This window comes from Perca fluviatilis, chromosome 9, assembly GCF_010015445.1.
Source record: "Perca fluviatilis chromosome 9, GENO_Pfluv_1.0, whole genome shotgun sequence".
In the NCBI taxonomy this organism is placed as follows: Eukaryota; Metazoa; Chordata; class Actinopteri; order Perciformes; family Percidae; genus Perca; species Perca fluviatilis.
Genome location: NC_053120.1, coordinates 4,536,645 through 4,561,793, shown reverse-complemented (window position 1 = coordinate 4,561,793; position 25,149 = coordinate 4,536,645). Strand labels below are relative to the sequence as shown.

Here is a 25,149-nt window from a genome sequence, read left to right as displayed (position 1 = left end):
GACCCAGTTTAACATGCAACTCAATTTTATACAATATATGTACAGTAGTAGGGGGTCCTTAATCCGTCTCTCTTTCAGCTAAGGGGTCCTTGGCCTAAAAAACTTTGAAAATGAATGCGCTACATCAACTGAATATCTCATTTCCAACACTGAGTGTAGTCCTTCAGTTCCTCGTCCTCTGACCAACACAAGATGGCGCTAACACACAAGCTACAAGAAGTAAGTTACACTCTACAACCCTCAACATGCCTCCTCTGAACTTGTTAGGGTTAGTTAGTGTTCATCTCTCTACTTCAGGCTGCGGCCGACAGTTTCAGATTACTGTCTGTTACAATTTAACACTGACAGGGTCCAGTTTCACTCAAAAACACTTCTATTTCACACAAAATCTCTATTTAATCATCTTTAACCTGTCCCCTTGGAGATATTAATATAGAGTTGTATTTGTTGATTGACTGAAAAGTTGAAAGTTCAAAAATGTATTTGGCAGCAGCTTTTTAAAAATGTGTAGTTTGATTAACGTCCATCACCGTCCTGTGTGAAGTTCTGCAAGATTGTGTAGAAAACATAATATAGTTACCACCAACACAAAAAAACGAACGAAAGAGGATTTCTTAGTTCATATAATGTATTTTTAATAGTATCGCGTAGACTACAAATTGCGATCATATTCAGGTTATACATCAAATTAACTTTTGCATTAACAACTGTTTATTTTTCTTTTGTAGTATCTGGACTTCTAATGGACTTTTAATAAACTTTGTCTTAAGTTTCTGGGTATAAAGGAGACCTCAAATGAACTTTACTCTACTTTTACAGGACACTTCCCCGGAAACATCTGGAACGCGTTATTAGTGGGGCCCCTAGAAATAGGGATGCCTATGTTGGCTTGGTTCCAAAAGGATGATAGCCATTGGTCAAATTATTGTTTCCTCCCCCATCTATGTTACACACATTATAGATATATACAGTTTTCAAACAAAGAAAGGCAGAGTGACCATTTGAGAATTGGGAAACTGTCGCTCTCCGGCTCTGCAGGGCTTGTAAATTGATGCTGAATTCTTTGATATAATAAAACTTTTATAATCAAGGACAGTGTCAGCGGATTCTTCTCCACACAACATCACAGCATTGCCACAAAAGACACCACACTTTCAGTAAAGCAAACTTCATACACAGTATTATGTACGTATTTTAACTTCAAAATGAAAACATTCAACACAACAGGAATATAATAAACACCGTGGTTAGGTTAAGAAAAACATCTGATCAAAATCTATTTGAATTAATATTGTAACTGACATTTTACCAACCGTTTATTTTTCTTACAGGAAAGCAAGTATGAGTTTATATAAACATCAAAAACAGTTAAAAGGAAAACATTAAACACAACAGGAATATAATAAACAGTTGGAAAGACAACATCTAATCAAAATCTATTTGAATTAATCATGTGATGACATCTGAACATGTTCACAGTGGATGCTACTTAAAGGACCAGTGTTAATAAATGATTCAGCTTGTTTGATACAGATCTAGTGTACTACTGCTGACAGGTTTTCAGAGTCAATATTTTTTTTATTTTAATCAGAATCACAATTTCCTTTATTGTCATTGTAATGACATACAACAAAATTAAAAGTGCTACTCTACGGTGCAAACATAAAAACACACACATAACAGCCTTTGTCTTCTATTAACTGTACTAAAGCGCAGACATAGATATCTTTGTGATAACCATTAAAAGACCAAAACCAACAACGAGTTGATCGTACATGTTCTGAATAAGGTGTTGCTGCTTCTGGACCAGCAGACCAAAAGAAGGAAACAGGTTTTCCTGATGTATGTAATCAATATAATGTAATGTATGTACCTACACTTAATCTGGATTAAGAAGCAGTGCTTTTAAAAACACGGTGGCTCTTGCAAGTTTGCCAGAAACGCCTCTATTTCTCTACACATTGGACTTTTGTTTTTGTGCTTCTTCAGGGTTGTGATGCTGGTCTTCCGATAGATAGATTTTTGTGGTATCTTTGCAACCTTCATGTGATATCGTAGTGACCCTTCGCTGTCTTGTTGATTAAAGTATAAATGTTTTGCATAGATGTTGTAAAGTATCTGTTTGTCTGCAGGTTCCAGATCTATTTCTAGCAGTTCCTGGTATATCTGATCAGCTTTATCCTGGCTTTTTAACTTTGCGTATATCTTTGCGAGGTTTATTTTCTTCACAAGTGAAGAATAAGGGTAAAGAGAAATCACCTCCTCATGGAGACTGATTGCTCTGTCTATCATGCTTTGCTCTGGGCTTTCCCTGAAGATCTTCCATTGGTAGCAGTGTGCGAGACATTTCTTCAGATAACGTTTATCTGGATGTTTTTCCAGAGCCTCCTCTGCCAAATCAATGGCTTCATCAATAGATACATGTTTTATGTAAACCTCTAATAATGGTCTAATACCACTGTAGCTGCTGACAGGATTTCTCAAAATCTTTCTTGCCAACTCACGTGCTTCATCTTCGATTCTCTCTCCTTTCTTTGCACAATGCTCAAGGTAGAGAACAGCGAGGTAAAAGTTCTCTGGATCCTGTTCCTTGGCAATTCTCATTTTCTCCAAAAAGTCAGCCTCCTGCCCTTTGTTGTTTTCCCTGAAATCATACATTAACCCTAAGATGTAGCTGGTGTTCCACTCCACTATGTCTGGCTGCATCCTGATGGCTCTCTGGAAGTAATCTGCAGCCTCTTTCTTTTGTTCTCTGCTGAACTTCATCAGGGTCCAGCCTTTCTCAGCGTAGATCTCTGGATGGAGCTGGTCCTGGGATGGAGATGGGTATTTATTCGTCAGGGCGTCGACCTTTGACAGGTAAGCCTGACTCTCTGCTTGGTCTCCCAGGTGGTGGTGCAGGCCGCCCACGCCCCGTGCAGGTTCACCACCAACCAGGGACCCTCATCTGCGTTTCTTATCTTGCTGAAGGCCTCTGCAGCCTTGTTGAAGAAACTCTGGGCGTCTTCGGTGAACCCCAGCTTGTACTGAACGAACCCCCGCAGGTTCTAAATGTGACCCAGCCAGCTGTTCCCCTCCTCGGTGCCAATGTCCTCCAGGTGGTCCCTTAGATATAAAAGTAGGGACTTGCTGGTCTACAGATCCCAGGTGAAGTGGCACTGCAGGGCCTCCAGTTTGGACTCCAGTGTTGTTTGACTCTGAGCAGCACTGACGGAGAATTAAAATAAATATTCTTTCATTAATTAACAATTTTAATTCATTTTTTTAACAGTATACAAAAAAAAACGAACCCCCCATTCGTCATCACCACTTACCCAGACAAAAATCAAGAAAAGTAACCCTAACACAACAGAATAACAACAAAATAGATAGTTAACTGTAAACTAAATAAACATATGTATGTGACAACCAGTGGCATTTTTATATAAAAAAAAGGCAACAAGATAACTGGAACATGAGTCGGCTGTACTGCCGACTGAACACAGGGGGGAAGGAGTCTCTCGGGCGCCGGACACTGGATCACTGGAAAGCAGCTTAGACTCTGGAAGGCTGGTCGTCAGCGGAGACTCTGGACCTCTGCACAGCACGGGTTCAGACTCGCTGGACAACACAGGCTTATGGTGCTGACACACTAAGCCGACTAAGTCGGGTCCCCGAGGTCCAAAAAACTGCCTCGGGACACACTGAGGTGACACCGATTTGAGAAACGTAATACATCTACATAGCAGCAGGCGGCGCTACTCTGTATTGTTGCGCAAGAAATGACAACCGGAATCTGATTGGACGAACGTGTCACATGGGTTTGTTTTCTCCGGAAATTCAAAGCCAGACTGTCATGGCGGTTCGTTCAGAATATGATCTCATATTGGACTAAAACAGTTCACCGAAACATGTTTCTGGAAACATTTGAAGAGAGAAACAGGCCATGCAGTTGCTGAATCTGTTTTCATTTCAGATCAACAAAGGTCAGTTTAAAAGATTTTCGTCAGATTTTGAGAGACTCTAGTCACCTCATTCTGCTCCCCATTTCCGGGTGAGTCCCGACTGCCCTGCTGCCTACTGAACATGTCAGGTCGGCCAAAATGAACGCCGACAGCCCCCCAGACTGATGACGGCACGGGACATACCGAACAGACTCGAGAAACAGGAAGACTACAAAATAAAAGAAACAACACATGAAACAAACCCAAGGAAAAACACAAAGGACAGAAAACATGAGAAGTAAAACAAGGAACCAGAACAAATAAACACAATGAAACAGGAAAAAAACAGAAAATCCACAATCATGACATGGGCATGGTCCACGACAGCAGGCCTCTGCATCTGGGATTTAAAACAGCCCCATTGGTAACCATTCACCAGGCATCAGTGATATCAGGGAGGTGCCTGTGCAGAACCCAAAGGATATTAAAAGACAACACCCGCCCAGCAGCAGCCTGTTCCCCCTGTTGCCGTCTGACAAGAAATACAAAAGCATCTGCCATCGTACCACCAAATTACAGCAGCAGCTTTCCTCTGGCTGTGAGACTCCTCAACTCATCCTCTGTAGTCCACCATAACAAATAGTGTTATTTTGTTTCTTGTGTAGCATAAAGGCACTACAATTTGAATTTCGTTATGCAACCCTGTGTTGTGGAATGATAAAAATCAACTTGAAAAGAAACAGAAGATAGAAAAGAAAGAATGAAGAAAGAAAAAAAATGAATGAAAACATCAACATTGACTTGTAGGATCCATAATGTTAATATTTTGGGCTCTGGGGCTCAATAATAAGATGTTAAATACATCATAATTATTCTCTTTATAAATGACCTGCAGAAGCAGCTACTCACCTCATCATTCAGCTGTTAACTCGACTCAGTAGTTCTCTAAATATTCGGCAGGTTTCGGCTCTTGATGCTTCTTTGGGTTCGCTGGTATAAAGTCAGTGATGTCCAACTTTTGCTTCGCTGTAAATGATGAGATGTTGTTGATGCACGCAGCTTTAAATAGTCACACTGAAGTCGGCGTGTATGTCATTTGTAGACAAGTGGTCCAACTCTTTTTAAGTCAACTGTTTTTAATGTTTCCTCATTCCCCAAAACATAAAACAACACTTGATTAAGTGTCTGTAAGAAGAAGCAGGCACAGAGCCAGAAGTATAAGGAAACAGAATTTCACATCCATCAGCAGATGAATGTGAAACAGTCTATTTGGGCGGACATGTTCCGGGACCTCCCTACATAGTTGGAGATCTCAATGTTAAACCTAAAGTTACACCCTTCTGTCAGACAAAGCAGGTGGAGAACTGAATGTGACTTTGCAGCTTCTCTCGCCCCCATTGGCTCGAGATCAAATGCTTAGAAAAGTCACCTAACCGCTGAGTGACAGCAGCCAGAGTCTGAGAAGGGTTGGAGAATAGTTGTGGAATTTGTTTCAACATAATTAAACACTGAACCAACTGGTTCATGGGATGTAACTTTTACTTTAGTTTTCTCTGAAACTCTTTACACTTAATACTGGACCAACGTCAACGAACAGTGGAACAAAATTTTGGTCAAACGGGGCTAGGGAACTGAGGATAGTGGGCATTCGGGAACTGGGGACAGTGGGACTTGGGGACAGAAAGGCTGCAGCCAGCAGGGAAGAAAGCGATACCCCTCAGGCGGCCGTTGGCGAAGGCCCTCTGGAGGCCGAGCCGGTCAACGAAGGCGATATCCCTCTGGAGGCCGCCGGCTCTGGAGTAACTGGAGCAGAAGTCGGCCGGACCACCAACAAAACACGGGGGGCAGGAGTAGGTCGGACCGACAACAAAGGCAAAGTCTCTGGGGGGCAGGACAAGGGCATACTCACTGGGGTGGTCTCAGGAGTGGTCTCAGGGCGCCGGAGACCGGCAAAGTCACAGTGGCTCTGCACGGCACAGTCTCTGAGGTGCCTAACAAAGGCGTAGCCTATGGGAGGTCGGTCGACGTAGACTCTGTGAGGCTACACGTCACCTGAAACTCTGGAACACTGGTCAGCTCAGGAATACCGGCAAAGAGTATAGAAGTACCAAGAGGCGAAACTCTGTACAACGTTGTGTTGCATTCAGTCCAAGATGGAGCTGCAGCTTGGTCATTGATGTGTTTAGTTCTAATAGTGGGGCAGATAAGGGGAAAAATCGTTCACAAGTGGATACAAGCACCAAATTTGGTGTGGTTATCCCTCTGGGGCCAATAATTTGAAAAATAACGTTAGCCACCTGATTTTTCAAAATGGCCGCCATTTCTGGCATTGGAAAACACATATCTTGCCACATAATTTTACTCATGGGACATATTTCAAGGTTTTTACCTTTGAATCCTATGTTTTTGACTATGAGGATGTCACATACTTATCTATTTTGTGTTTTGAGAGTCTTTTGTGGTATTTAGAGTAAATAATGTGAAAAAACAAGCATAAAACGTGACATAATTCCAAGAAAAAAATTATTACGAAGTATGCAAAAGTAACAGGAGGTTTTATGTTATTTACTTTTTTGGAGACACATACAATTATTGTATTTATGTTCTTTGTATTTATGTGGGTGATTATATTTATGTTCATTATAGGCTAACGGTAATGTGAGTTTGCGTACATTTTCAGCTCACGTACTGTACGTACAGGTATAGACGAAAGTGATAGCATTTACATCTTCGGCATTCTGCTTTGCATCCACATTCGCAATTGTCTGTTGTGACAGCTCTCATACAATTGGTGATAGCTCTGTCCAGAAGATCTGTCATACACCACCTGTCTTGGTCCATCCCCACTCAGCAGGACTCAGTGTTTCTGGCTGGCATTAAAGTTGCTTCCAGATGCAGCCTGCCTGGTAGGCTGAAGAATATATGTGCTGGCAATACTTTTAGATTTTTTTTGTTTCTGGCAAAAAGTCCAACCTGGCTTCAAGTTCTACCTCCGCCCGCTTAAAATCTTCAGGTCACCATCATCCATTCGAGTGAAAGTGCTGCTAGGCTTCTAGATTTCAGCAGTCTATATCGTCCAGGTTTGCCAAGCGGTCTTCTTCCCTTTGCCACAAGGTTGAAACAACATCACAGCCAGTGAATGCATGAAAGAAGAGAATACCACTGCTCCTCTCCCTTCCAATACATTGATAGAGGTCATGTACAGGGATCCATCTTTGGTTCACTCTTTGGCCAAAAGCGAGCCACAATTGTTGCAGACCAATGTCCTGAAGAACTGGCAGAACACTGACTGCAATAACAAGAACGTCTGTGTCACTGGCTTTGACCATGAAGTTTTTGCTGCCATTTTTGGCTGCATGTTTAGCATGGACAAAGATCCTGGTGTCAGCTTCCTCATGACTACATGGACTTACATCATCTAGGTTGATGGAGTGGTTGCTGACAGCTTGAGCCTCTTTGGTCACTATAACCACATTTGGTGTTAAAGTTTCTGCAATTCTGTCAGCTAGGAAGTGGAACAGCTCAGTTTTATTCTCATCATCTCTGAGAAAGTTCCGCCAGTTTGTGGGTATTTTGCCATTGCTGGTCACTTTTGTGTCTGGCTCCATGTCCTCTCTTTGACCTAGCTTCTGCCTTCAAACTAGATTGTTGGTAAATGTCAAAGACTATGTCTGTTCTTTTGTATTTCAAAGAGTATGCCTCTATTTTGGGGAGAACCTCAAATGCAGCGTAGTGGTCAAATGTTTTTGAGCTCCGTGGTGGCAAACTGTTCACCAGCGCTGAGCCATCAATAATGATGGTTTCTGCTTCTGGTTCAGTGTCGGGGGTTTTGACAAGAGACTCAAGGATGGCAGCCAGCTGAGATTTCTGTCCACTGTGGAGCTTCCCACCATCACTCAGGGCAGCAGGGAATGGCTGATTCTCATGTCTAAAGAACTCTTTCAGATCACATTATCTGCTCTGGCATGAGATAAACAGTTTGGAGAAGAGCTGGCAGTCCTCTTTCAGCACCTTTTTCTTCAAAGAATTGACAGAGGCTCGTTCCTGATGGAAGAAGTTCATGCAGTTCTTCTTGATTGGCTCATAAAGTTTGGGTTCTTCTTAAAATCCTTTCATGAACTGTTGGAAACGGGTTTTGCCTCTCTCATAGTGCGTATGAATCAATGCAGCTGCACTTGGGTTTGCAATATCCTTTGTGTCTAGTGAAAACAGATCCTGGCTGTCTTCCTTGAAAGGATTGCCCATATCTTTCATGACACTGGTTAGTTTGTTGACTTTGTCAAGAAACAACACTTGAGCTCGTTTGGTCTGCTCATGGTGGCTGGTTTGTTCTGTACCTTCTTTGACTAAAGATGCTGCATCGTACTGCAAAACCAAGCAGCTGACTTCAGGACCAGCTACCATCCACCTTCTTAGGGCTGATGGATCTTCAGTCAAACCTATTGCTCCCCCACTTCCCTTGATGACAGCATTGGCCTGTTCATGAGCTTGGTCTATGGCCATTGCAGAGAACTCTCTGCTTGATTTGTGCACAACAAATTTTCCACTCTGAAACTCCTGGGCTAGCTGAGGGTGTTTATGTTTCAGGGTCATCATGTCTCTGAGGTGGATTGGAAGCCAGCGTGCATAATTCACATTGTTGTTGGAAAAAAAGTATGGTATTAACTCAGCCAGTGACTGACAGTACAGGCTGAAGTTGGCTTCCCTGAACAATCGGATCAGCAGGAGGATCACAAGTTCCATTGAAAACACCAAATGCCAGAACTGAAATTGGGGGCTTTGTACTTTGCGATTCTCACACCAAGCCTCAAATTCAAGCATGTCCTCATTATTTTGAACCGTCTCATTTGTGTAGTCATTGTAAGCTGCCTGCAGAAGCTTGTACAGACAGCATGCCATTATCTGGTGCATTTGTCATGTTTTAGTGGTGCTTGAAGCTGTTAAAAATGATTCTGCTCTTCCAGAGGATGCTATCCCTGCCTCGACCAGAGCCCCTGTCCAACCACTGTCCTGAAGTAGAGTTCCGATTGACCTCAGGGCCGCCATCTCAATATGTAGGCCCCCAAACATGATGACAAAGTTGTCTTCACCATACTTCTCAGGCCAATGCCACTGCACCTGCTTGGCTACTGCATAAATAGGTTGGTCAGCAGCAATAACAGGTACCTGGCCTGGGTTCAGGAATGCTACTATGTCCTTGATCTTGTCCATCACATGTTTGACTGTAGCAACTGAGTGGGCCTGATCCCGAAGCAGAGGTAACAGTGATGTGATGCTGATCTCAAATGCAGGGCTTCTCTTCTTGGAAGCGTGGTGTGCTGACCAAGTCACATCTACTGACTCTTCAGTCAAGGTTATCTTCTCCAGCCACTCATACTCCAGTGCAATCTGTTATCTCAGCAGACTTGTACCTGGATCTGTTTCACTGTCTTCTGTAGGATCTGCCAACTTACTTTGTGGAGGAGAGGGATTCTTCTTTGTGAAGAAGGCAGGATGGATATTTGTGAAGGTTTCAGGTAGTTCTGGAACTCTTTTCACTTTCTCATCTCCAAACCTCAGTTTCTCACGCTCTTTTGTCGTGTCTTGTTTTTGGTTGGATGTTGAAAAACAGAGATGCTGGTTCCATGAAAAGATGTGGTTGCTGTTGTTGCAGTAGGATTATGGTCTATATTATCCATGGCTGCCGTGGTGAACAACCCTCTTCTCAGAACAGATGGACAGACTACACCATCTTCTACATATTTGCTCACTGCTGCCTCTCCCAGCTGTGCAGATATTTCCAGCACCCTGTCATAAGAAATGCTGACACCATGTTCATGAAGCAGTTCAACCAGTGCCCTTTTCCTAGTCTTTGCATAGACAGACATCCCCATGTAAATAGGAAATGGAGTCTCATAGGCTTTCAAGTGCCTGTTAGTTGCATTGCAGTTGTACTGCAGCAGTTGGGCAATTGCAAGGTCTGCCTTTGATGCACCAAATGTCAGCTGAGATTTGATATCAGCTCCATGTTCAACCATGCCCACAAATTGAAGAAGACTGGATGGAATGGCCTCATCAATACACCCCTCATGGAATATCCCATCAAATGTAGACTTATGGTTAAGCATCTGCGTTCGCAAGATCTTAGCTGCTTGACCAAGGATTATGGCATCACTGTATTCACAGGCTTGTGATAAAGCCAACCCAACATCATTTTGGAAAGTGAGGAGTACCATCTCTTCTCCTGCTTATGAGCTTCCAACTCAGGTATTTCTGCCAGTAGTCTATCTTTAAGTCTGGTGGCATTTACATCAGATTTCTCCATACCCAGCTGTTCTAGCCGTTGCTGGTACAGATGAACCAGATCTGCGAGGCGAAGACTGAAGGACCCTCAGAGCTAGATTTGGTCTCCACTATATATATGACCAGTTCAGAAAATGCCTGTGGGTATGTATGCTGTTCATGTGTCTGGTCATGGTCCTGTTTCTTGATTGTTCTGAGGTAGGTTCTCTTTCTGTTGTATAGGTCAGCCAAACATGCAACATGGTACTTCAGCTCCTGTGCAATGGCAGCTCCACCACTCAGCTGTGATAGAATGTTACTCCATTACTATCTTTTTACATAGAAAGCAATGAGATTCTGACCTTCATGGCTCTGCGCATCTTACTGTGACCTTCTGCTTGGTTATTACTCTGTGCATCAGCTCTCCTTTTCCTTGCCCGATCAAGTTTGGTGTTGTTGAATAGAAGGCGGCAGCTCTGATGGTACTTGGCCTGACTTCGTCTAAGAGTCTCTTCTATTCCACCACCCTCATCCAGTCTTGCAGGATCTAGAATAATGGGCAGATCGCTTATGGCAAGAAAGAGGGGGACATTGTTTGCAATCATGGTGTAACCATCTTGTTCTGCTGAATAGCGTGTAGGTGGGGCTTTGAGATCTTCATCTGTCTCCTTTTGGCACAAACAACATTTACTCCAGTCAGTTTGCCATTTAGATGGCACTGGTGATGAATTTGCCATATTGCTTTGCAGTCAATATATCTGCAACATATACCTACAACAAAAAACAAAAGTTAAAGTGATTCAGTACATATTATAGACAGCATAAACATGAGGCTAGCACCTCAATGAGCTATGCTAGGCCAGAGGTCCCAGTTAGCTAAAATGCCAGTTGTGGTGGCATATTCTAAAGAGCCTTTTTGCCTCTTAACAGACACAAAATGTAATTAAAATGTCTGTGCTTCAAGTTGGCCTTATTAAAGTCCCCTGCGATTATATGAAACCCACTGCTGTTCGTTTATGGTGTTCAGCAGGAGAGAGAGCGCCGTGTTTACATTGGCGTCAGGGTGGAATATACACAGCCGTCACGATAACTACTGTTAGCTCTCTTTAGAAAAAAATTGTCAGGGGAACAGTGTTTATCTAAATCCTTGTGAATTGAATTACATTATTTTACATTTAGAAGGTAGGCTACATGCTTTAAAACACTTTAATTATCTCAATGTAAGACAAAATGTAAAAACTTACCTCAGACAAAATGTTCCACAACTGATAAATCATACTTCTTTCAGCGGATTGATAGCTGTCCTCCAGAGTGAACAGAACTGCGTCCATGGCAACGCTCTGCTATGCATGGCAACGCTGTGTTATACTTAGCAACAGTCTGTTATCAACCGCAGAAAGCCATGTAATAAATCCAATGTAACATGTTTTAAAACATTACTCTTTTTTCAAATATTCCACAGATTCACCAGAAATTCCTTAAAATTTCATAATTTTATAATTTACATTCAGGATCATTAGATCTCACCATTAGACTTAACTATTGATATAATTAGTTTATGATGTTGAATATAGTGTCATTGTAATTCTTGACCATCAAAACATAGGGGTAAATATCACCTCTTGTGATTTATCATGTTTGGTTCAAGAGATATGATGGAAAATACATAATTTGGTTATGGCGGAACCCAAAATGGCCGCCACAGCTGTCTAAAGGCCTTCATTTATGTTGCATGTGGTATCATTGTAATCGTTGACCATCAAAACATAAGGGTAGGCATCATCCTTTATGCAGTTGAATGTTTTGTTCAGGAGATATCATGCAAAATACATAATTTGGCTATGGCGGAAAGTAAAATGGCCGCCGCCGCTGACATGACGTTTTTTTGCGATGGCTAACGTACTTTTTTGAAAGAGCACTATCCACTGAGTAATTGTGCCAATTTTGGTGCTTGTATCCACATGTGAACGATTTCCCTAAAAAATGGCACTTATCTGCTCCACTATAAAGAGTGCAGCTCCGCCATCTTGGACTGAACGCAACATAACATTCTATAGAGTTTCGCCTCTTGGTACTTCTATACTCTTTGATACCAGTCAGCTCTGACTTGGGACCGTTGAACAGCACGGGCTCGAGGCCACTGCACAGCACGGGCTCGGGACCACTGAACAGCGAGGACTCAGGGCTGAAGAGTGGTTGATCATGGAAACGGGACCCATATCGACCACGTTCCCTATTGCGGCCTCCATGGTTCCCTAAAAATATAGCCAGATGGGACAAGACTGTTTGTAGATGGGGATATCTTCTGAACGGGTAGCTGATCAGCTGACAGACAGGAGGTCAGGGGAGCTGCTAGTTACTATACTGGACTCCTTCCTTCCATCTGGAAGGCTGGCTGATTTGGCCTCCACAGTCTTTCTAGCTGACATGGCAAAATACTGAAACAAAGTCATATAAGTCTCTGGCTGTCCTCCAGGAAAGGGGCAGGCCGGGTCAAAAACAAAGAACCTGTAGCCAATACGCTGGCAGGCCGAGCAACAGGCAGGCTGGTGTGGGCTAGCTGGCACTGAGGTAGGCCGGGAATCTGAAGAGGAGCTTTGGTGGAGCCTACAGACTTGGTAGAACATATTCCCTTAGCAGATGAATGAGCTGGAGTGGAAAGGAAGCGTTTAGCCCAGTCAGGAAAAGAGTCCTTAAACCAGGGTTTTTCTGACATCTTATCTTGAGCAAATTACAAGATTGCCTCCTTCTGGCAATCACTGTCGGCCTCCTTCCACATAGTCTTCAGCTCTATAAGGTCAAACATTAAATCACACAGTTCAACAGACATAGGTTCTGCCTCTCCTCTAAATGGAGAAACGTCAGGCCTAGGAGAAGCAGGCAAAGGGGCGGACCGGTAAACCGGCAGGCTGGTGGGTGAGTCATTATGAAAACCATCTAACCTTTTCTTGATAACATCAAGGTGGGGAACAAAATGGCTCACCCAAGGTCTCTCATCAAACTTCTGCTGCTGCGAGGAAATAGGAACACGCAGTTGTGGCCTAGATCTCAAAAGTTCAGCCACACTCCGGTCAAACTGCGACACCCTCTCATTGAAGAGATGCATCTCTGCTGGGTCCATGACTGGTCAGGTCATTCTGTCATAACAGTAGAGAATGTTGGACCCAAATGCATAGATGGCAGGCGAAGTGATGAGCTTGAATATTTATTAAACAAAAAATCCATACAACAAAAGGTGTCCAAAAACAGAAAGCAAGGTTATCCAAAAAACTAAGTAACAACGAAGAACAGGAACCACGGGAATAAGCAACAAGGAGACAGACAAATACACAGCACTCCGACACAAAGAAGAAAATACAATGACCTGACAACAGACAAGGGAAACACAGAGACTAAATACAGGAGGTAGCGAGCAAACAAGGCACAAGTGATACAATGGGTGAAACACATAAGACAATCACAAGGACGGGAAAACTAAAGACAGGAAGTAAAACCAGACAAGACTAGGGAGAAAAGACAGACTACTAAATAAAAGAGGAAACAGAACATAACAGAAACTTACAATCATGACAGCCACAGAAATTGGCGCTGGTGAAACAGAGAAAAGGTTAACACAGACCATGCCACAACTCTCTGTCATGAAAAGCAAAAAAAAGGGAAAACCACACACAATCCTCAGGGACACAAGGCACCTGCACAAAAGTGACGGATTGACAGCAGAGTCCCAAATGTTTGTGTCTCAATACACAACATACCTGTCTCGGATGAGGCGAGTAAAGCAAAGAGGAAGAGGCGTGGCCACTGGGATGCTCTTATGGACGGCGGCCAAACCTCCTAACGTCAGTCACATGACTTTGTTGATATAATGTCTCGAGGATACATTGAAGCATCATTCAAGGTAAGACCGTGGTGACGGTCTGAGTGAGGTCGACATAGATCTCTGCACACACTGCACAGAGTTTTTGTGTCGCTTTTGTACAAAGCACTGTGTTACATTAATTTGTATAAAATGTGCAATAGAAATAAAGTTTGATTGATTGACTAACAGCAAGCAAACTAAAACAGTAGCCTATACTGGCAACCCTGCTGGCTTCTTCTGTTTGAATATTTCACTGTGGCATCATAATATAGCTTCAAGAAGCTTTTGTCAAGTGTGTTTCTAGGGTACCATTCCTGGGAAACGAAAGTCAAGGTGAGATAGTAAAAAAGAAACTTAAGGCAAACCTCAGACATCCGCTCCGACTTCAGCGTGACTATGTAAAGCTGCGTGCTTCAACAACATCTCATAATTTACAGCAAAGCAGAAGTTGGACATCACTGACTTTATACCAGCAAACCCAAAGCAGCATCACCAGCCGAATATTTAGAGAACTACTGAGTCGAGGAAACAGCTGAATGATGAGGTGAGGAGCTGCTGCTGCATTTCATATCATTGTGTTATTATGGACCATACAAGTCAATTATGATGTTTTCATTCCCTGCCTTCTTTCTTCTTTCTTACTTTTCTCTCTTCTGTGTTTCTTTTTAAGCTTCAACGTTGATTTATTGTCATTCCACAATATAGATTGTAGAATATCAATCAATCATCATCATAAATATTAGCAGTTAAAGGTATATTTGTGCACGTTGCAAAGGAAGCTGTGTGCAGTCATTGAGGAAGTGGTTCAAGGAAATGTCACTGACGCATAGAAGGTTAAACGTAAGCAGTTAACAATAGTTTAGCTTTTTATGGCATAGGAATGCATTGTGTACCAGACAGATAAGCAGAAAAAATGGAAAGAGCAGAAACCAGCCATATATTAGAGAACTACTGAGTCGAGGAAACAGCTGAATCAGGGCTGGACTGGGACAAAAAATGGGCCCTGGCATTTTTGGCCCAGGCGGCCCACACCCGCTGTGATTGGTCAGACACATTCCCTGCAGACAGTCCTCTTAAAATATGCGTGCATGCTATGATATGAGTTGCCTAGTGTTCTGCGTTCATGTGATAGTTTTGGATCCTTCAAGAGGGGTCTCAAGACTTGACTGTTGATCTTACACTTAAATAATTAATTAATTCTTAGAGTTATGATTTGTATATTTATGGTATTTTTTTATTATTTATTTTTGAAAATGTATTGCCATTATTGTTATTATTACTATTTTGCTTAATATTGGCTTAGTAACTTTCAATTTCATTTTAACTATTGTAATTATATCATTTATATTAGATATTATTATTATATTATTATTATATTAGATTGATATTTTTTGCTTTGGACATAAGTAATAATACTATAACCATAACCATAACCCTTCCCAAAAGCTACAATAAAGCTGAAAGTAGTACAGTATATGCCCTGGAAAAGAGCACCAATACAAGAGAAGCTAATTAAGCCATTCAAGGAACACTGATGCTTGTATCATCACTGATTTTATAGATCACACAGACTTTTCAGCTAACAGGCTAACCGCTAGCATTTTCAATGTAAGCTTAGCAGTTAGGTTACCTGACAGCCACTAACTTTAATGTTACAGCCAAACTGCTTGTTATTGTTATGACGTGACACACGTGCGCACAGCCACTAAAAAGGCCAATAAGAGAATTCATGCTAGAAAAAAAGCACCTTATTTGGGATTTTTTCAGGAAAGGACAGTCTCCGTTTTTACTTTGTTTTCTTGCTGTCTAATTAATGCTCCTCACGTCCTTCTTCCACATAAGATAAACAGGCCAAACATAGCAGACTTCAGAGCATATTGTTTAAACCTGCTGATGTATGTTACAATAATTATTTTTATTCTCCATCAGTGCTGCTCAGAGTCACACAACACTGGAGTCCCAACTGGAGGCCCTGCAGTGCCACTTCACCTGGGATCTGGAGAGCAGCGAGCCCATACCTTTACATCTAAGAGACCACCTGGAGGACATCGGCACCGAGGAGGGAAACAGCTGGCTGGGTCACATTTACAACCTGCGGGGGTTCGTTCAGTACAAGCTGGGGTTCACCGAAGACGCCCAGAGTTTCTTCAACAAGGCTGCAGAGGCCTTCAGCAAGATAAGAAACGCAGATGAGGGTCCCTGGTTGGTGGTGAACTACGGGAACCTGGCGTGGCTGCACCACCACCTGGGAGACCAAGCAGAGAGTCAGGCTTACCTGTCAAAGGTCAACGCCCTGATGAGTAAATACCCATCTCCATCCCAGGATGAGCTCCATCAAGAGATCTACGCTGAGAAAGGCTGGACCCTGATGAAGTTCAGCAGAGAACAAAAGAAAGAGGCTGCAGATTACTTCCAGAGAGCCATCAGGATGCAGCCAGACATGGTGGAGTGGAACACCAGCTACGTCTTAGGGTTAGCGTATACTTGTGATAAGAGAGACACAGGGCAGGTGGCTGACCTTCTGGAGAAAATGAGAGTGGCCAAGGAACAGGATCCAGAGAACATGTTCCTCGCTGCTCACTACTTAACTCTACGTGCTGACTGCGGAGAAGAAATCAAAGATGAAGCACGTGAGTTAGCCAGAAAGGTTTTGAGAAATCCTGTGAGCAGCTACAGTGGTATTATACCATTACTAAATGTTTTCCGTGATTATGTATCTATTGATGAGGCCATTGAATTGGCAGAGGAGGCTCTGGAAACCCATCCAGATAAGCGTTATTTGAAGAGATGCGCTGCACACTGCTACAAATTCAAGCTCATTTTTTTTAGGGACAGTCGCCCAGATCAAAGACTGATAGACAGAGCAATCAGTCTTCATAAAGAGGTGATTGGTCTTTACCCTGTTTCCTCACTTGCGAAGAAAATAGACCTTGCAAATATATATGCAAAGTCAAATTACAGCCAGGATAAAGCTGAGCAGATATACCAGGAACTGCTACAAAGTGATCTGGAACCTGCAGTCAAACAGAGGATTTACCAGAGCTACGCAAAATATTTATACTTCTCTCGACATGATAGCGAAGGGTCACTACGATACCACATGAAGGTGGCAAAGATACCGCAACAAAGTATCCATCGGGAGACCAGCATCACAACTCTGAAGAAATTTAGAGACAGAGGCAGGAGCCACATGTGTAGAGAAATAGAGGAGTTTCTGGCAAACCTGCAAGAGCCATAGTGTTTTTCAAAGCACTGCTTCTAAATCCAGATTAAATAGGTACATACTGTACATTACATTATATTGATTACAATCATCAGGAAAACCTGTTTCCTTCTGTTGGTCTGCTGGTCCAGAAGCAGCAACACCTTGTTCAGAACATGTATGATCAACACGTTGTTGGTTTTGGTCTTTTAATGGTTATAACAAAGATATGTATCATTTGTCTATGCACTATAGTACAGTTAAAGGTGCTCAAAGCGATGTCACGCGTTTTTTAGGCTAAAACTTTTTTTTGTCATGTTAAGAAATTCTAAAAGACGTGATCGTTTGATTTCTGAGGAGGAAGGAGAGGCTGGGTCGAATTGAAAGATTAAGCAAAAGGTTTAATGAACAACACGATGAAAACGACATGACAAAAACATAAAACATGAAACACTGCCAGCAGTGGACTGAAATGACATGCCTCCTCTTCAGGAATTACATCAATCAGTCCTGAAACATGACAAAACAAATACACTGTAAAACAGCGGTATGCTAACATGCTTCCCCTTGCGGGGTCACAGTTGCAGCCCTGAATTCACCTCTGTTTCCGAATTATATTCCTTTAGGATTGTGGGTGTTTCCTTGAATGGAAACTATCCCAGGTTGAAGACACACCTCTGATTTCAGGTTTACTCCAGTTCACAGACAAAGGTTGTTTAACATGGTAGTGCCAATTCTATTCAACTTTACAGATATATGCATTTCCTTTGTTCTAATCAAGTCTGGCCCAGCAGGGAGTGGCTCCCCAAAAGGCAGAAACAACGTGTGTGGGGACAAGGAGCTTTCCTCCAGTATGCTAAATGACAGATATGACCTGAAGAATCTTTAGAAGCTTCAGAAGGTGTGAAGCAGTCGAATGCTGATTAAGCTTAATCAGAATTGAAACCATTTTTGGCTTTTCAGCAGTTTACATAAAATAAGTTAAATGTTTACCTCAAAGTATTTTGCTCTAAAACATCAATGTTTTAACTTTTTTTTAACCTCAACAGTCACATACAGCAAACATCTCCTCCCTATCTGCTAGCTGCCTGTCCCCTGAACACACTGTAAAAAAACATCTCCTCACTATCTGCTAGCTGCCTGTCCCCTGAACACGCTGTAAAAATATCTCCTCACTATCTGCTAGCTGCCTGTCCCCTGAACACGCTGTAAAAAACATCTCCTCACTATCTGCTAGCTGCCTGTCCCCTGAACACACTGTAAAAAAACGTGGTCTCTGTAGACAGCCCAGGGTCCACAAACGCCAACAAAAACAAACTGCACCAACCTGCACCACCAAACATAACATTAACTGACAAGAAGGATTTGGGGGGTGGGGGTTGGGGGGTTAGTGCACGGAAGGGAGGGGGGGGGGCAGGATGTGGAGGAGGGAGGGGCGAGCTAGCCTCCGTTTTGATTGAAAATACTTTGAACGTCAACAAGAAGTGAGGTTACCCAATATTGCTTAGAGCACCTTTAATAGAAGACAAAGGCTGTTATGTGTGTATGTTTATATATTATGCATTATATTTTGTTGTATGTACTTACAATGACAATAAAGTCAATTCTGATTCTGATTCAAAATAAAAATAACTTTAACATTGACTCTGAAAACCTGTCAGCAGTAGTACACTAGATCTGTATCAAACAAGCTGAATAATTTAATAACACTGGTCCTTTAAATAACATCCACTGTGGACATGTTCAGATGTCATTACATGATTAATTAAAATAGATTTTGATCAGATGTTGTCTTTCCAAACTTAACTGTTTATTATATTCCTGTTGTGTTGAATGTTTTACTTTGAACTGTTTTTGAAGTTTGTATAATAACCTAATACTCTCTTGTTAAACATGTTTTTCAAAATTAGGCCCTATTATCCCACACTTCCTTTTTCATAAATTTGTATCAGATTTTATCCCCGTTTCTCCCAATTTGGTAGCCAATTACACCCAACCTATTATCCAGTAGCAATGGACTACATATGGAATATAAACCTAATCGTAACTCTAACATAGGGCTTTTAAGAAGAATTTTAAGAAAAATCTTAGAAATGTGGGACCATAGACCTGTGGGTCCATTGGGCTGTGGGACCATTGGGCTGAACCCAGAAAAATAAATGGTTGGTAAGATGTCAGTTACAATATTCATTTAAATAGATTTTGATCAGATGTTTTCTTAAATTTACCACAGTGTTTATTATATTCCTGTTGTGTTGAATGTTTTCATGTTTAAGTTTAAACAAAGACATTATACTTTAATACTATAAATTTGCTTTGCTGTAAGAAAAATAAACAGTTGTTAATGTAATAGTTAATTTGATGTATAACCTGAATATCATCGCCATTTGTAGCCTACACGATACTATTAAATAAACATTATATGAACTAAGAGATCCTGTTTTTTGTGTTTTTTTTGTTTTCTACATAATCTTGCAGAACTTTATACAGGACGATAATGGATGTTAACCAAACTATAACTTTTTATAAAGCTGCTGCCAAATAATTCTTTTAACTTTCAACTTTTCAGTCAACCCGATGAGCATCAAACAAATACAACTGTATAACAATATCACCAAGGTGACAGTAACCTGGTTACACCGGTAGGTGGCAGCAGAACGTCATAAATATGCTTAACCCTCCTGTTGTCCTCAGTAAAAATTTTACCCATTTTCCAGAAGTTTCCACATCAGAAATTTGGGTTTCTTTCAACCAAAAAAAACGTTGATGGTTCCATACAACACTCTTCACAAGTTAAGTAAATACTCAGTTCACTACTTTCAGCGAATTTGGGTGTTTTAGTCAATTTTATAGCATTTGAAAAAAAAAAAAAGAACTTTGAAAAAAGTGACAAAAATGTCATGAAAAAACCTTCAAAAACGTGGTGAAAAAACTAAAACTTCAAATAAAGTGATAAAGTGCAGAAGAAATCGACAAAGACATCGAAAAAAGTGACAAAAAACTTGGAAAAAAGTGACAAAAACTTAATAAAAGCGACAAGAAGTGTAAAAAAAAAACCAAACAACCAAAGCAAAAGGTTTTAATTTTAAATTTTGACCCCGAAAACTTAAAAGTTGCTTGTTGGTCGACAGGAAGACAACACGAGGGTTAAGACTATTAATTTATAGGCATATTTTTTATGCGTTTTACAGTCAAAATGTGAAGTTTTTGTCAAACAAGATATCCGTTTCCCCTAGTAACACCTGAGGGTTTGACTAATACCCGGAACAATCATTCCTATCCCATATGGTTCTTATGCAATGTAAACATTGTTCACTTCTCCAGTAAATAGGACGGATCTTTGATACGACCACATGGCATCGGGAGATATTTCTAGCTACGAGACATTAGCCAGCTAAGGCTATGCTATCAAGATTTAGAGTCAATGACATTGTAATTACCTGATGTGAGTCGAGTGCAGATGTGAGTTGCGCAAGCTCAGATTTAAACGGTTTATGGCATAATGCCATGGGTTCCGGCAAACGTAGCTATCTATGATTGTTTGATTGCTAAAGTTAGCTCAAAACGGCATTCAAGTGACAGCCTTTGTTGTGTTTGATTGCTAACTTTTAGGCAGCAGTGAACAATCTTTGTTATGTAGGTCCATTTTAATTGTATTGACATTACAGAAGTTTCTTGTTAGCAGATTCTTGTCGGCTACTTCAGCCTCTAATCTAGAACTGACATCAGGGCTCATGCCGTGAACATGTGATGTTTTTTGCTAAATAATAAAGTACTGCTATGTAATGTACCTGTCTCATTATTCTGTGGCTAATAAAGTACTGCTATGTAATGTATCTATCTCATTATTCTGTGGCTAACAGCAAAACAGATCTGTGTGAAGTCACAAAGTGACGCATACGCAACTCACATCTGCACTCAACTCACATCGGGTGGTGACAACATTGTGTACGGTTGACAATCATTAAATATAATCTGACAGTATGTTTAACCCTTATGTTGTCCTTGAGTCCAATTTGACCCATTTTCAAGACAATTCTTCAGAAAATAGTTTTGCTCTTTTTGTTTGCTCTGTAGCATCAGTTCTTTTGGACCTGGGGATATCCTGGCTAATATTTGACATATATGCCAGTCTGTTATAATCCAAAACAACTAATAGACGTACTTTCTCCTCATATTACTCAGAAATTACGGATAATTTTCATGTTTTATTGACCATGAATGCAAAAAGTACGTGTAAAACTAGTTCAAATGAGTTGGAATGTACTTGGCTAAGAAGATGTAAGTCAGAATTTGGTGATACTTTTTTATGCTTTATAAACAGACAAACCAGACGAGGGAGGACAACAAGTGCATGGTCGACGGGAAGACAATACTTAACAACAAGACAAGCTAGCTTTCTCAGCCATGTCTGTGTCCACAAATCAATATGAAGACTATCATGAAGAAATGACCCGCCATGTTTACTGTCAGTCGCAGCCTGAAGTAGAGAGATGAACACTAACTCACCCTAACAAGTTCAGAGGAGGCATGTAGAGTGTAGAGTTTAACTTTCAAAAAACCTACCCTCGATCCTGAAGTCTTAGCCAACTATAGACCTATATCTAACCTTCCCTTTCTCTCCAAAATCCTTGAGAAGGTAGTCGCTAACCAATTATGTGACTTTCTACATAGCAACAGTTTATTTGAAGACTTTCAGTCAGGATTTAGAATGTATCATATCACAGAGACGGCACTGGTGAAAATTACTAACAACCTTCTAACTGCTGCTGACAAAGGACTTGTCTCCATACTTGTTTTATTAGATCTTAGTGCTGCATTCGACACTATTGACCATACCATCCTGTTACAGAGACTGGAGCACTTAGTTGGCATTAAAGGAATGGCACTAAGCTGGTTTAAGTCCTATTTCTCTGAGCGATCCCAATTTGTTAAAGGAATATTTCACCGCTGGAAAGCTGAATATATCTTTAAATTGGGTCACTTATGTAGTAGAAATGTGAAAAAAAAATTGAAATTGGTGCCTTCTAGGCCGAGAAAAGCCAGAAAATGTGTTTTGGTCTTATATGGATGAAAAACACCAAATCCCAGAATGCACCTGCTTCGTTGCTTTGAGTCCACTCCCAAGCCACGCCTACCGCTTGACAGACCGACAGAGGCATTCAACTCAACTCAAGCGTGTTTTATTGTCATTTCAACCATATACCGCGAAACAACGTTTCATCGTTGACTCAAGTGGTGTTACACATTTAACATATATAAAAACGACATTATATAAAAACGACATACGAAAGGCTACATTTAGTACACACACTTTATAGGCTCCTTAAAGTTCAGCTAACGCATACTAGCATTAGCGCTTGGTGGGCTGTAAACACCGAGCATAAACACAGCCGTGAATTAGTGTGTAATGTAGAATGGTCGGCATTTAACAGTCACAAACTCCACCAGCAGTTAGCAGTTAAATGGATACAATACAGAGTATTGCGTCTGTAATAACGTTTCCTCCATATTCTCCGATCTGTACCGATGTATCCCGGTGGTACACACGTCCGGTAGTTTGAATGCAGATAATTGTTGTAAATGTTTTCTGCTGAAAACCGAAAGCCTGTTTAGCGAAGATTCAAGATGGCTGACAGTCGTTTTCATTCGGAATAACCTCGGCCAGACTCGGCAGTCCAACCCCCTGTGGGCGTGTTGAAAACATACGGAAGTAGATCCTACTACTGGCTGTAGTCCTTTGCCTCTGGCCCAAAAATCTTCCAATGACGCAAAAATCGTCATTTTACGTCATCGGAAGATTTTTTCCAGGCCCCAAATGCAGAAATCTCTCGTCTCAGGGGGACATGAGGGAGGGAGGCACGGTCATTCAGAAATACTATCGGGGAGCGGTAACACTTTAGAATAACTACACATAATTCATCATTTATTAAGCATTAGTTAACGATTAGTTAATGGTTTGTTCATGATTACTTATTAATTGTTCATACATAGTTCATCATTAGTAAAGTATTTGTTCACACAATTATAAATGGTTTGTTCATAGTAAATAAGCCTATTAGTTAATGGTTTTTTTCATCATTATTAATTAATTGTTCTTACAGAATTCATCATCAGTAAAGCATTTATTCACATAGTTATAAATGGTTTGGTCATAGTAAATAAGCCTATCTTGAAAAATATGTTTGTAAGTACATGATTTATACTTAACAAATAATGAAACAACCATTTGGAAATGAAATAATTTTCCCACCATAAACCAGTTACTAACTATTGCTAAATGCTTTGTTCATCATTTGTAAAGCACTGCTCCTATGTTAATTCTCATGAATGAAGCATTTGTGTACACACTCATAAATGGTTTGTTCATAGTAAATAAGGCTCTTGTAAGTTATGTTCATAAATAGAAGTTTGACACTTTCTAAGTATTGCAAAACCATTAGTGAATTAAATAATTTTCCTTTATAAACTCTACAAACTAGTAGTAATTTATTTGTTTATCATTTGTAAAGCATAGTTCCTACATTCATTCTAATCAGTAAAGCATTTGTAAATGCAGTTAGTAAATGGTTGGTCCATAGTAAGTAAGCCCATGTAAAAGGTTTATCAGTATTTTTTTTAATAATTCCTACATGATGCATTAACCATTTGTAAATTAAGTAATTTTACCATTAAACGAAACGGTTGTTTATAACTAGGAAGTTAATGATTAACAGACTATCTAGACTTACATTTGTTCATGTCTTAAATAAAATGTTATGATTTAGAAAAAGGCCTAAACTAATAGCTTGGGTGTTAACACATCTGTTACCAATACTTACCAATAATGTAATCCGTGATTAACTCATGAGTTACTACTGGTTAGTTAAGTATACTGTGTGAGCGCATCTAAAGTGAGGACTTTCTATGCTTTACAAACCATTTATAAATGAGTTCCAAAGGCTAACAGAACCCGGACACACACATGTATTGCTCTATCTGGACATGCCTTCAGAAATATAGTTAGTGTTAATACATCTTTAACAAGCACTTACCAACACATCAATTCATGATTAACTCATGAGTTACTAGTGATTAGATGACTACATGGTGTGAGCCCATCTAAAGTGAGGACTTTCTATGCTTTACAGAGCATTTATAAATGAGTTGCAAAGGCTAGCAGATACAAGGAAACAGCAAGTAAAAAAGTATTCGAGCTGTTATTACGATGTAGTAAGAATGTACATTTATGAAATAGAAATAGCTCGTTGATATCAGGGTGAATTTGGACCAGAACCAGAAGAAAACTAGATTGTTAAGACCCAGAGAATTGAACATCAATAAAGAGACTAGGAAACCAGGATAAAGTTTGAGAAGTGTATTAATATACACAGAAACATGGCATACACATATACAGATAAAACACAGGAATGAAAAATAACAACTAAAATAATAAAGTGCGCTCATAAAAGAAACCCTTTTCAGTTCTATGAGCTCAATTGTTCTTTGATGACAAGAGTTCAGAGATGTTCAATGTTGGGGCCCATATAAGTTTGGTTTCTGTTTGTCCTACCACCATAAAGATGGAATCCAGGGCAATCCGTATAAGTTCTTAGTCTTGATCCTGTAGCTGCCACCCAGCCCACTGAACTGGGAATCTCTAACCCCTGGAAGACTCTGGGATCTGAAGAATCAATGTGATCCAATATCTGTCTCTGGACTGGACCTCCCGTCGTGGCAGCTTCTCAAATCTCCACCTCCTCCATCTGTAGATGAGGTAAAATCAGTTCTCTCTATTACTAAAATGCTAATGCTAATCGTTGCTAATCATGGATGTATTAGCTAAGAGAACGGTGCTAATAGTGCAAAGCTAACGGGTTAGCTAAGATGCTGTATTCATATGCTAATAGGGTAATTAGCCACAA

General features: G+C 40.7%; 1 protein-coding gene across 1 annotated transcript; it reads left to right on the top strand.

The window, feature by feature from the left end:
* The first annotated feature begins 14,439 nt into the window (after positions 1–14,439).
* Positions 14,440–17,651, top strand: LOC120565675 (interferon-induced protein with tetratricopeptide repeats 1B-like). The gene is made up of 2 exons (XM_039811600.1): positions 14,440–14,587; positions 15,973–17,651. The coding sequence occupies exons 1-2, from the start codon at positions 14,580–14,582 to the stop codon at positions 17,279–17,281; spliced, it is 1,317 nt and encodes a 438-aa protein (XP_039667534.1). The 5' UTR covers positions 14,440–14,579; the 3' UTR covers positions 17,282–17,651.
* The last annotated feature ends 7,498 nt before the right edge of the window (positions 17,652–25,149 follow it).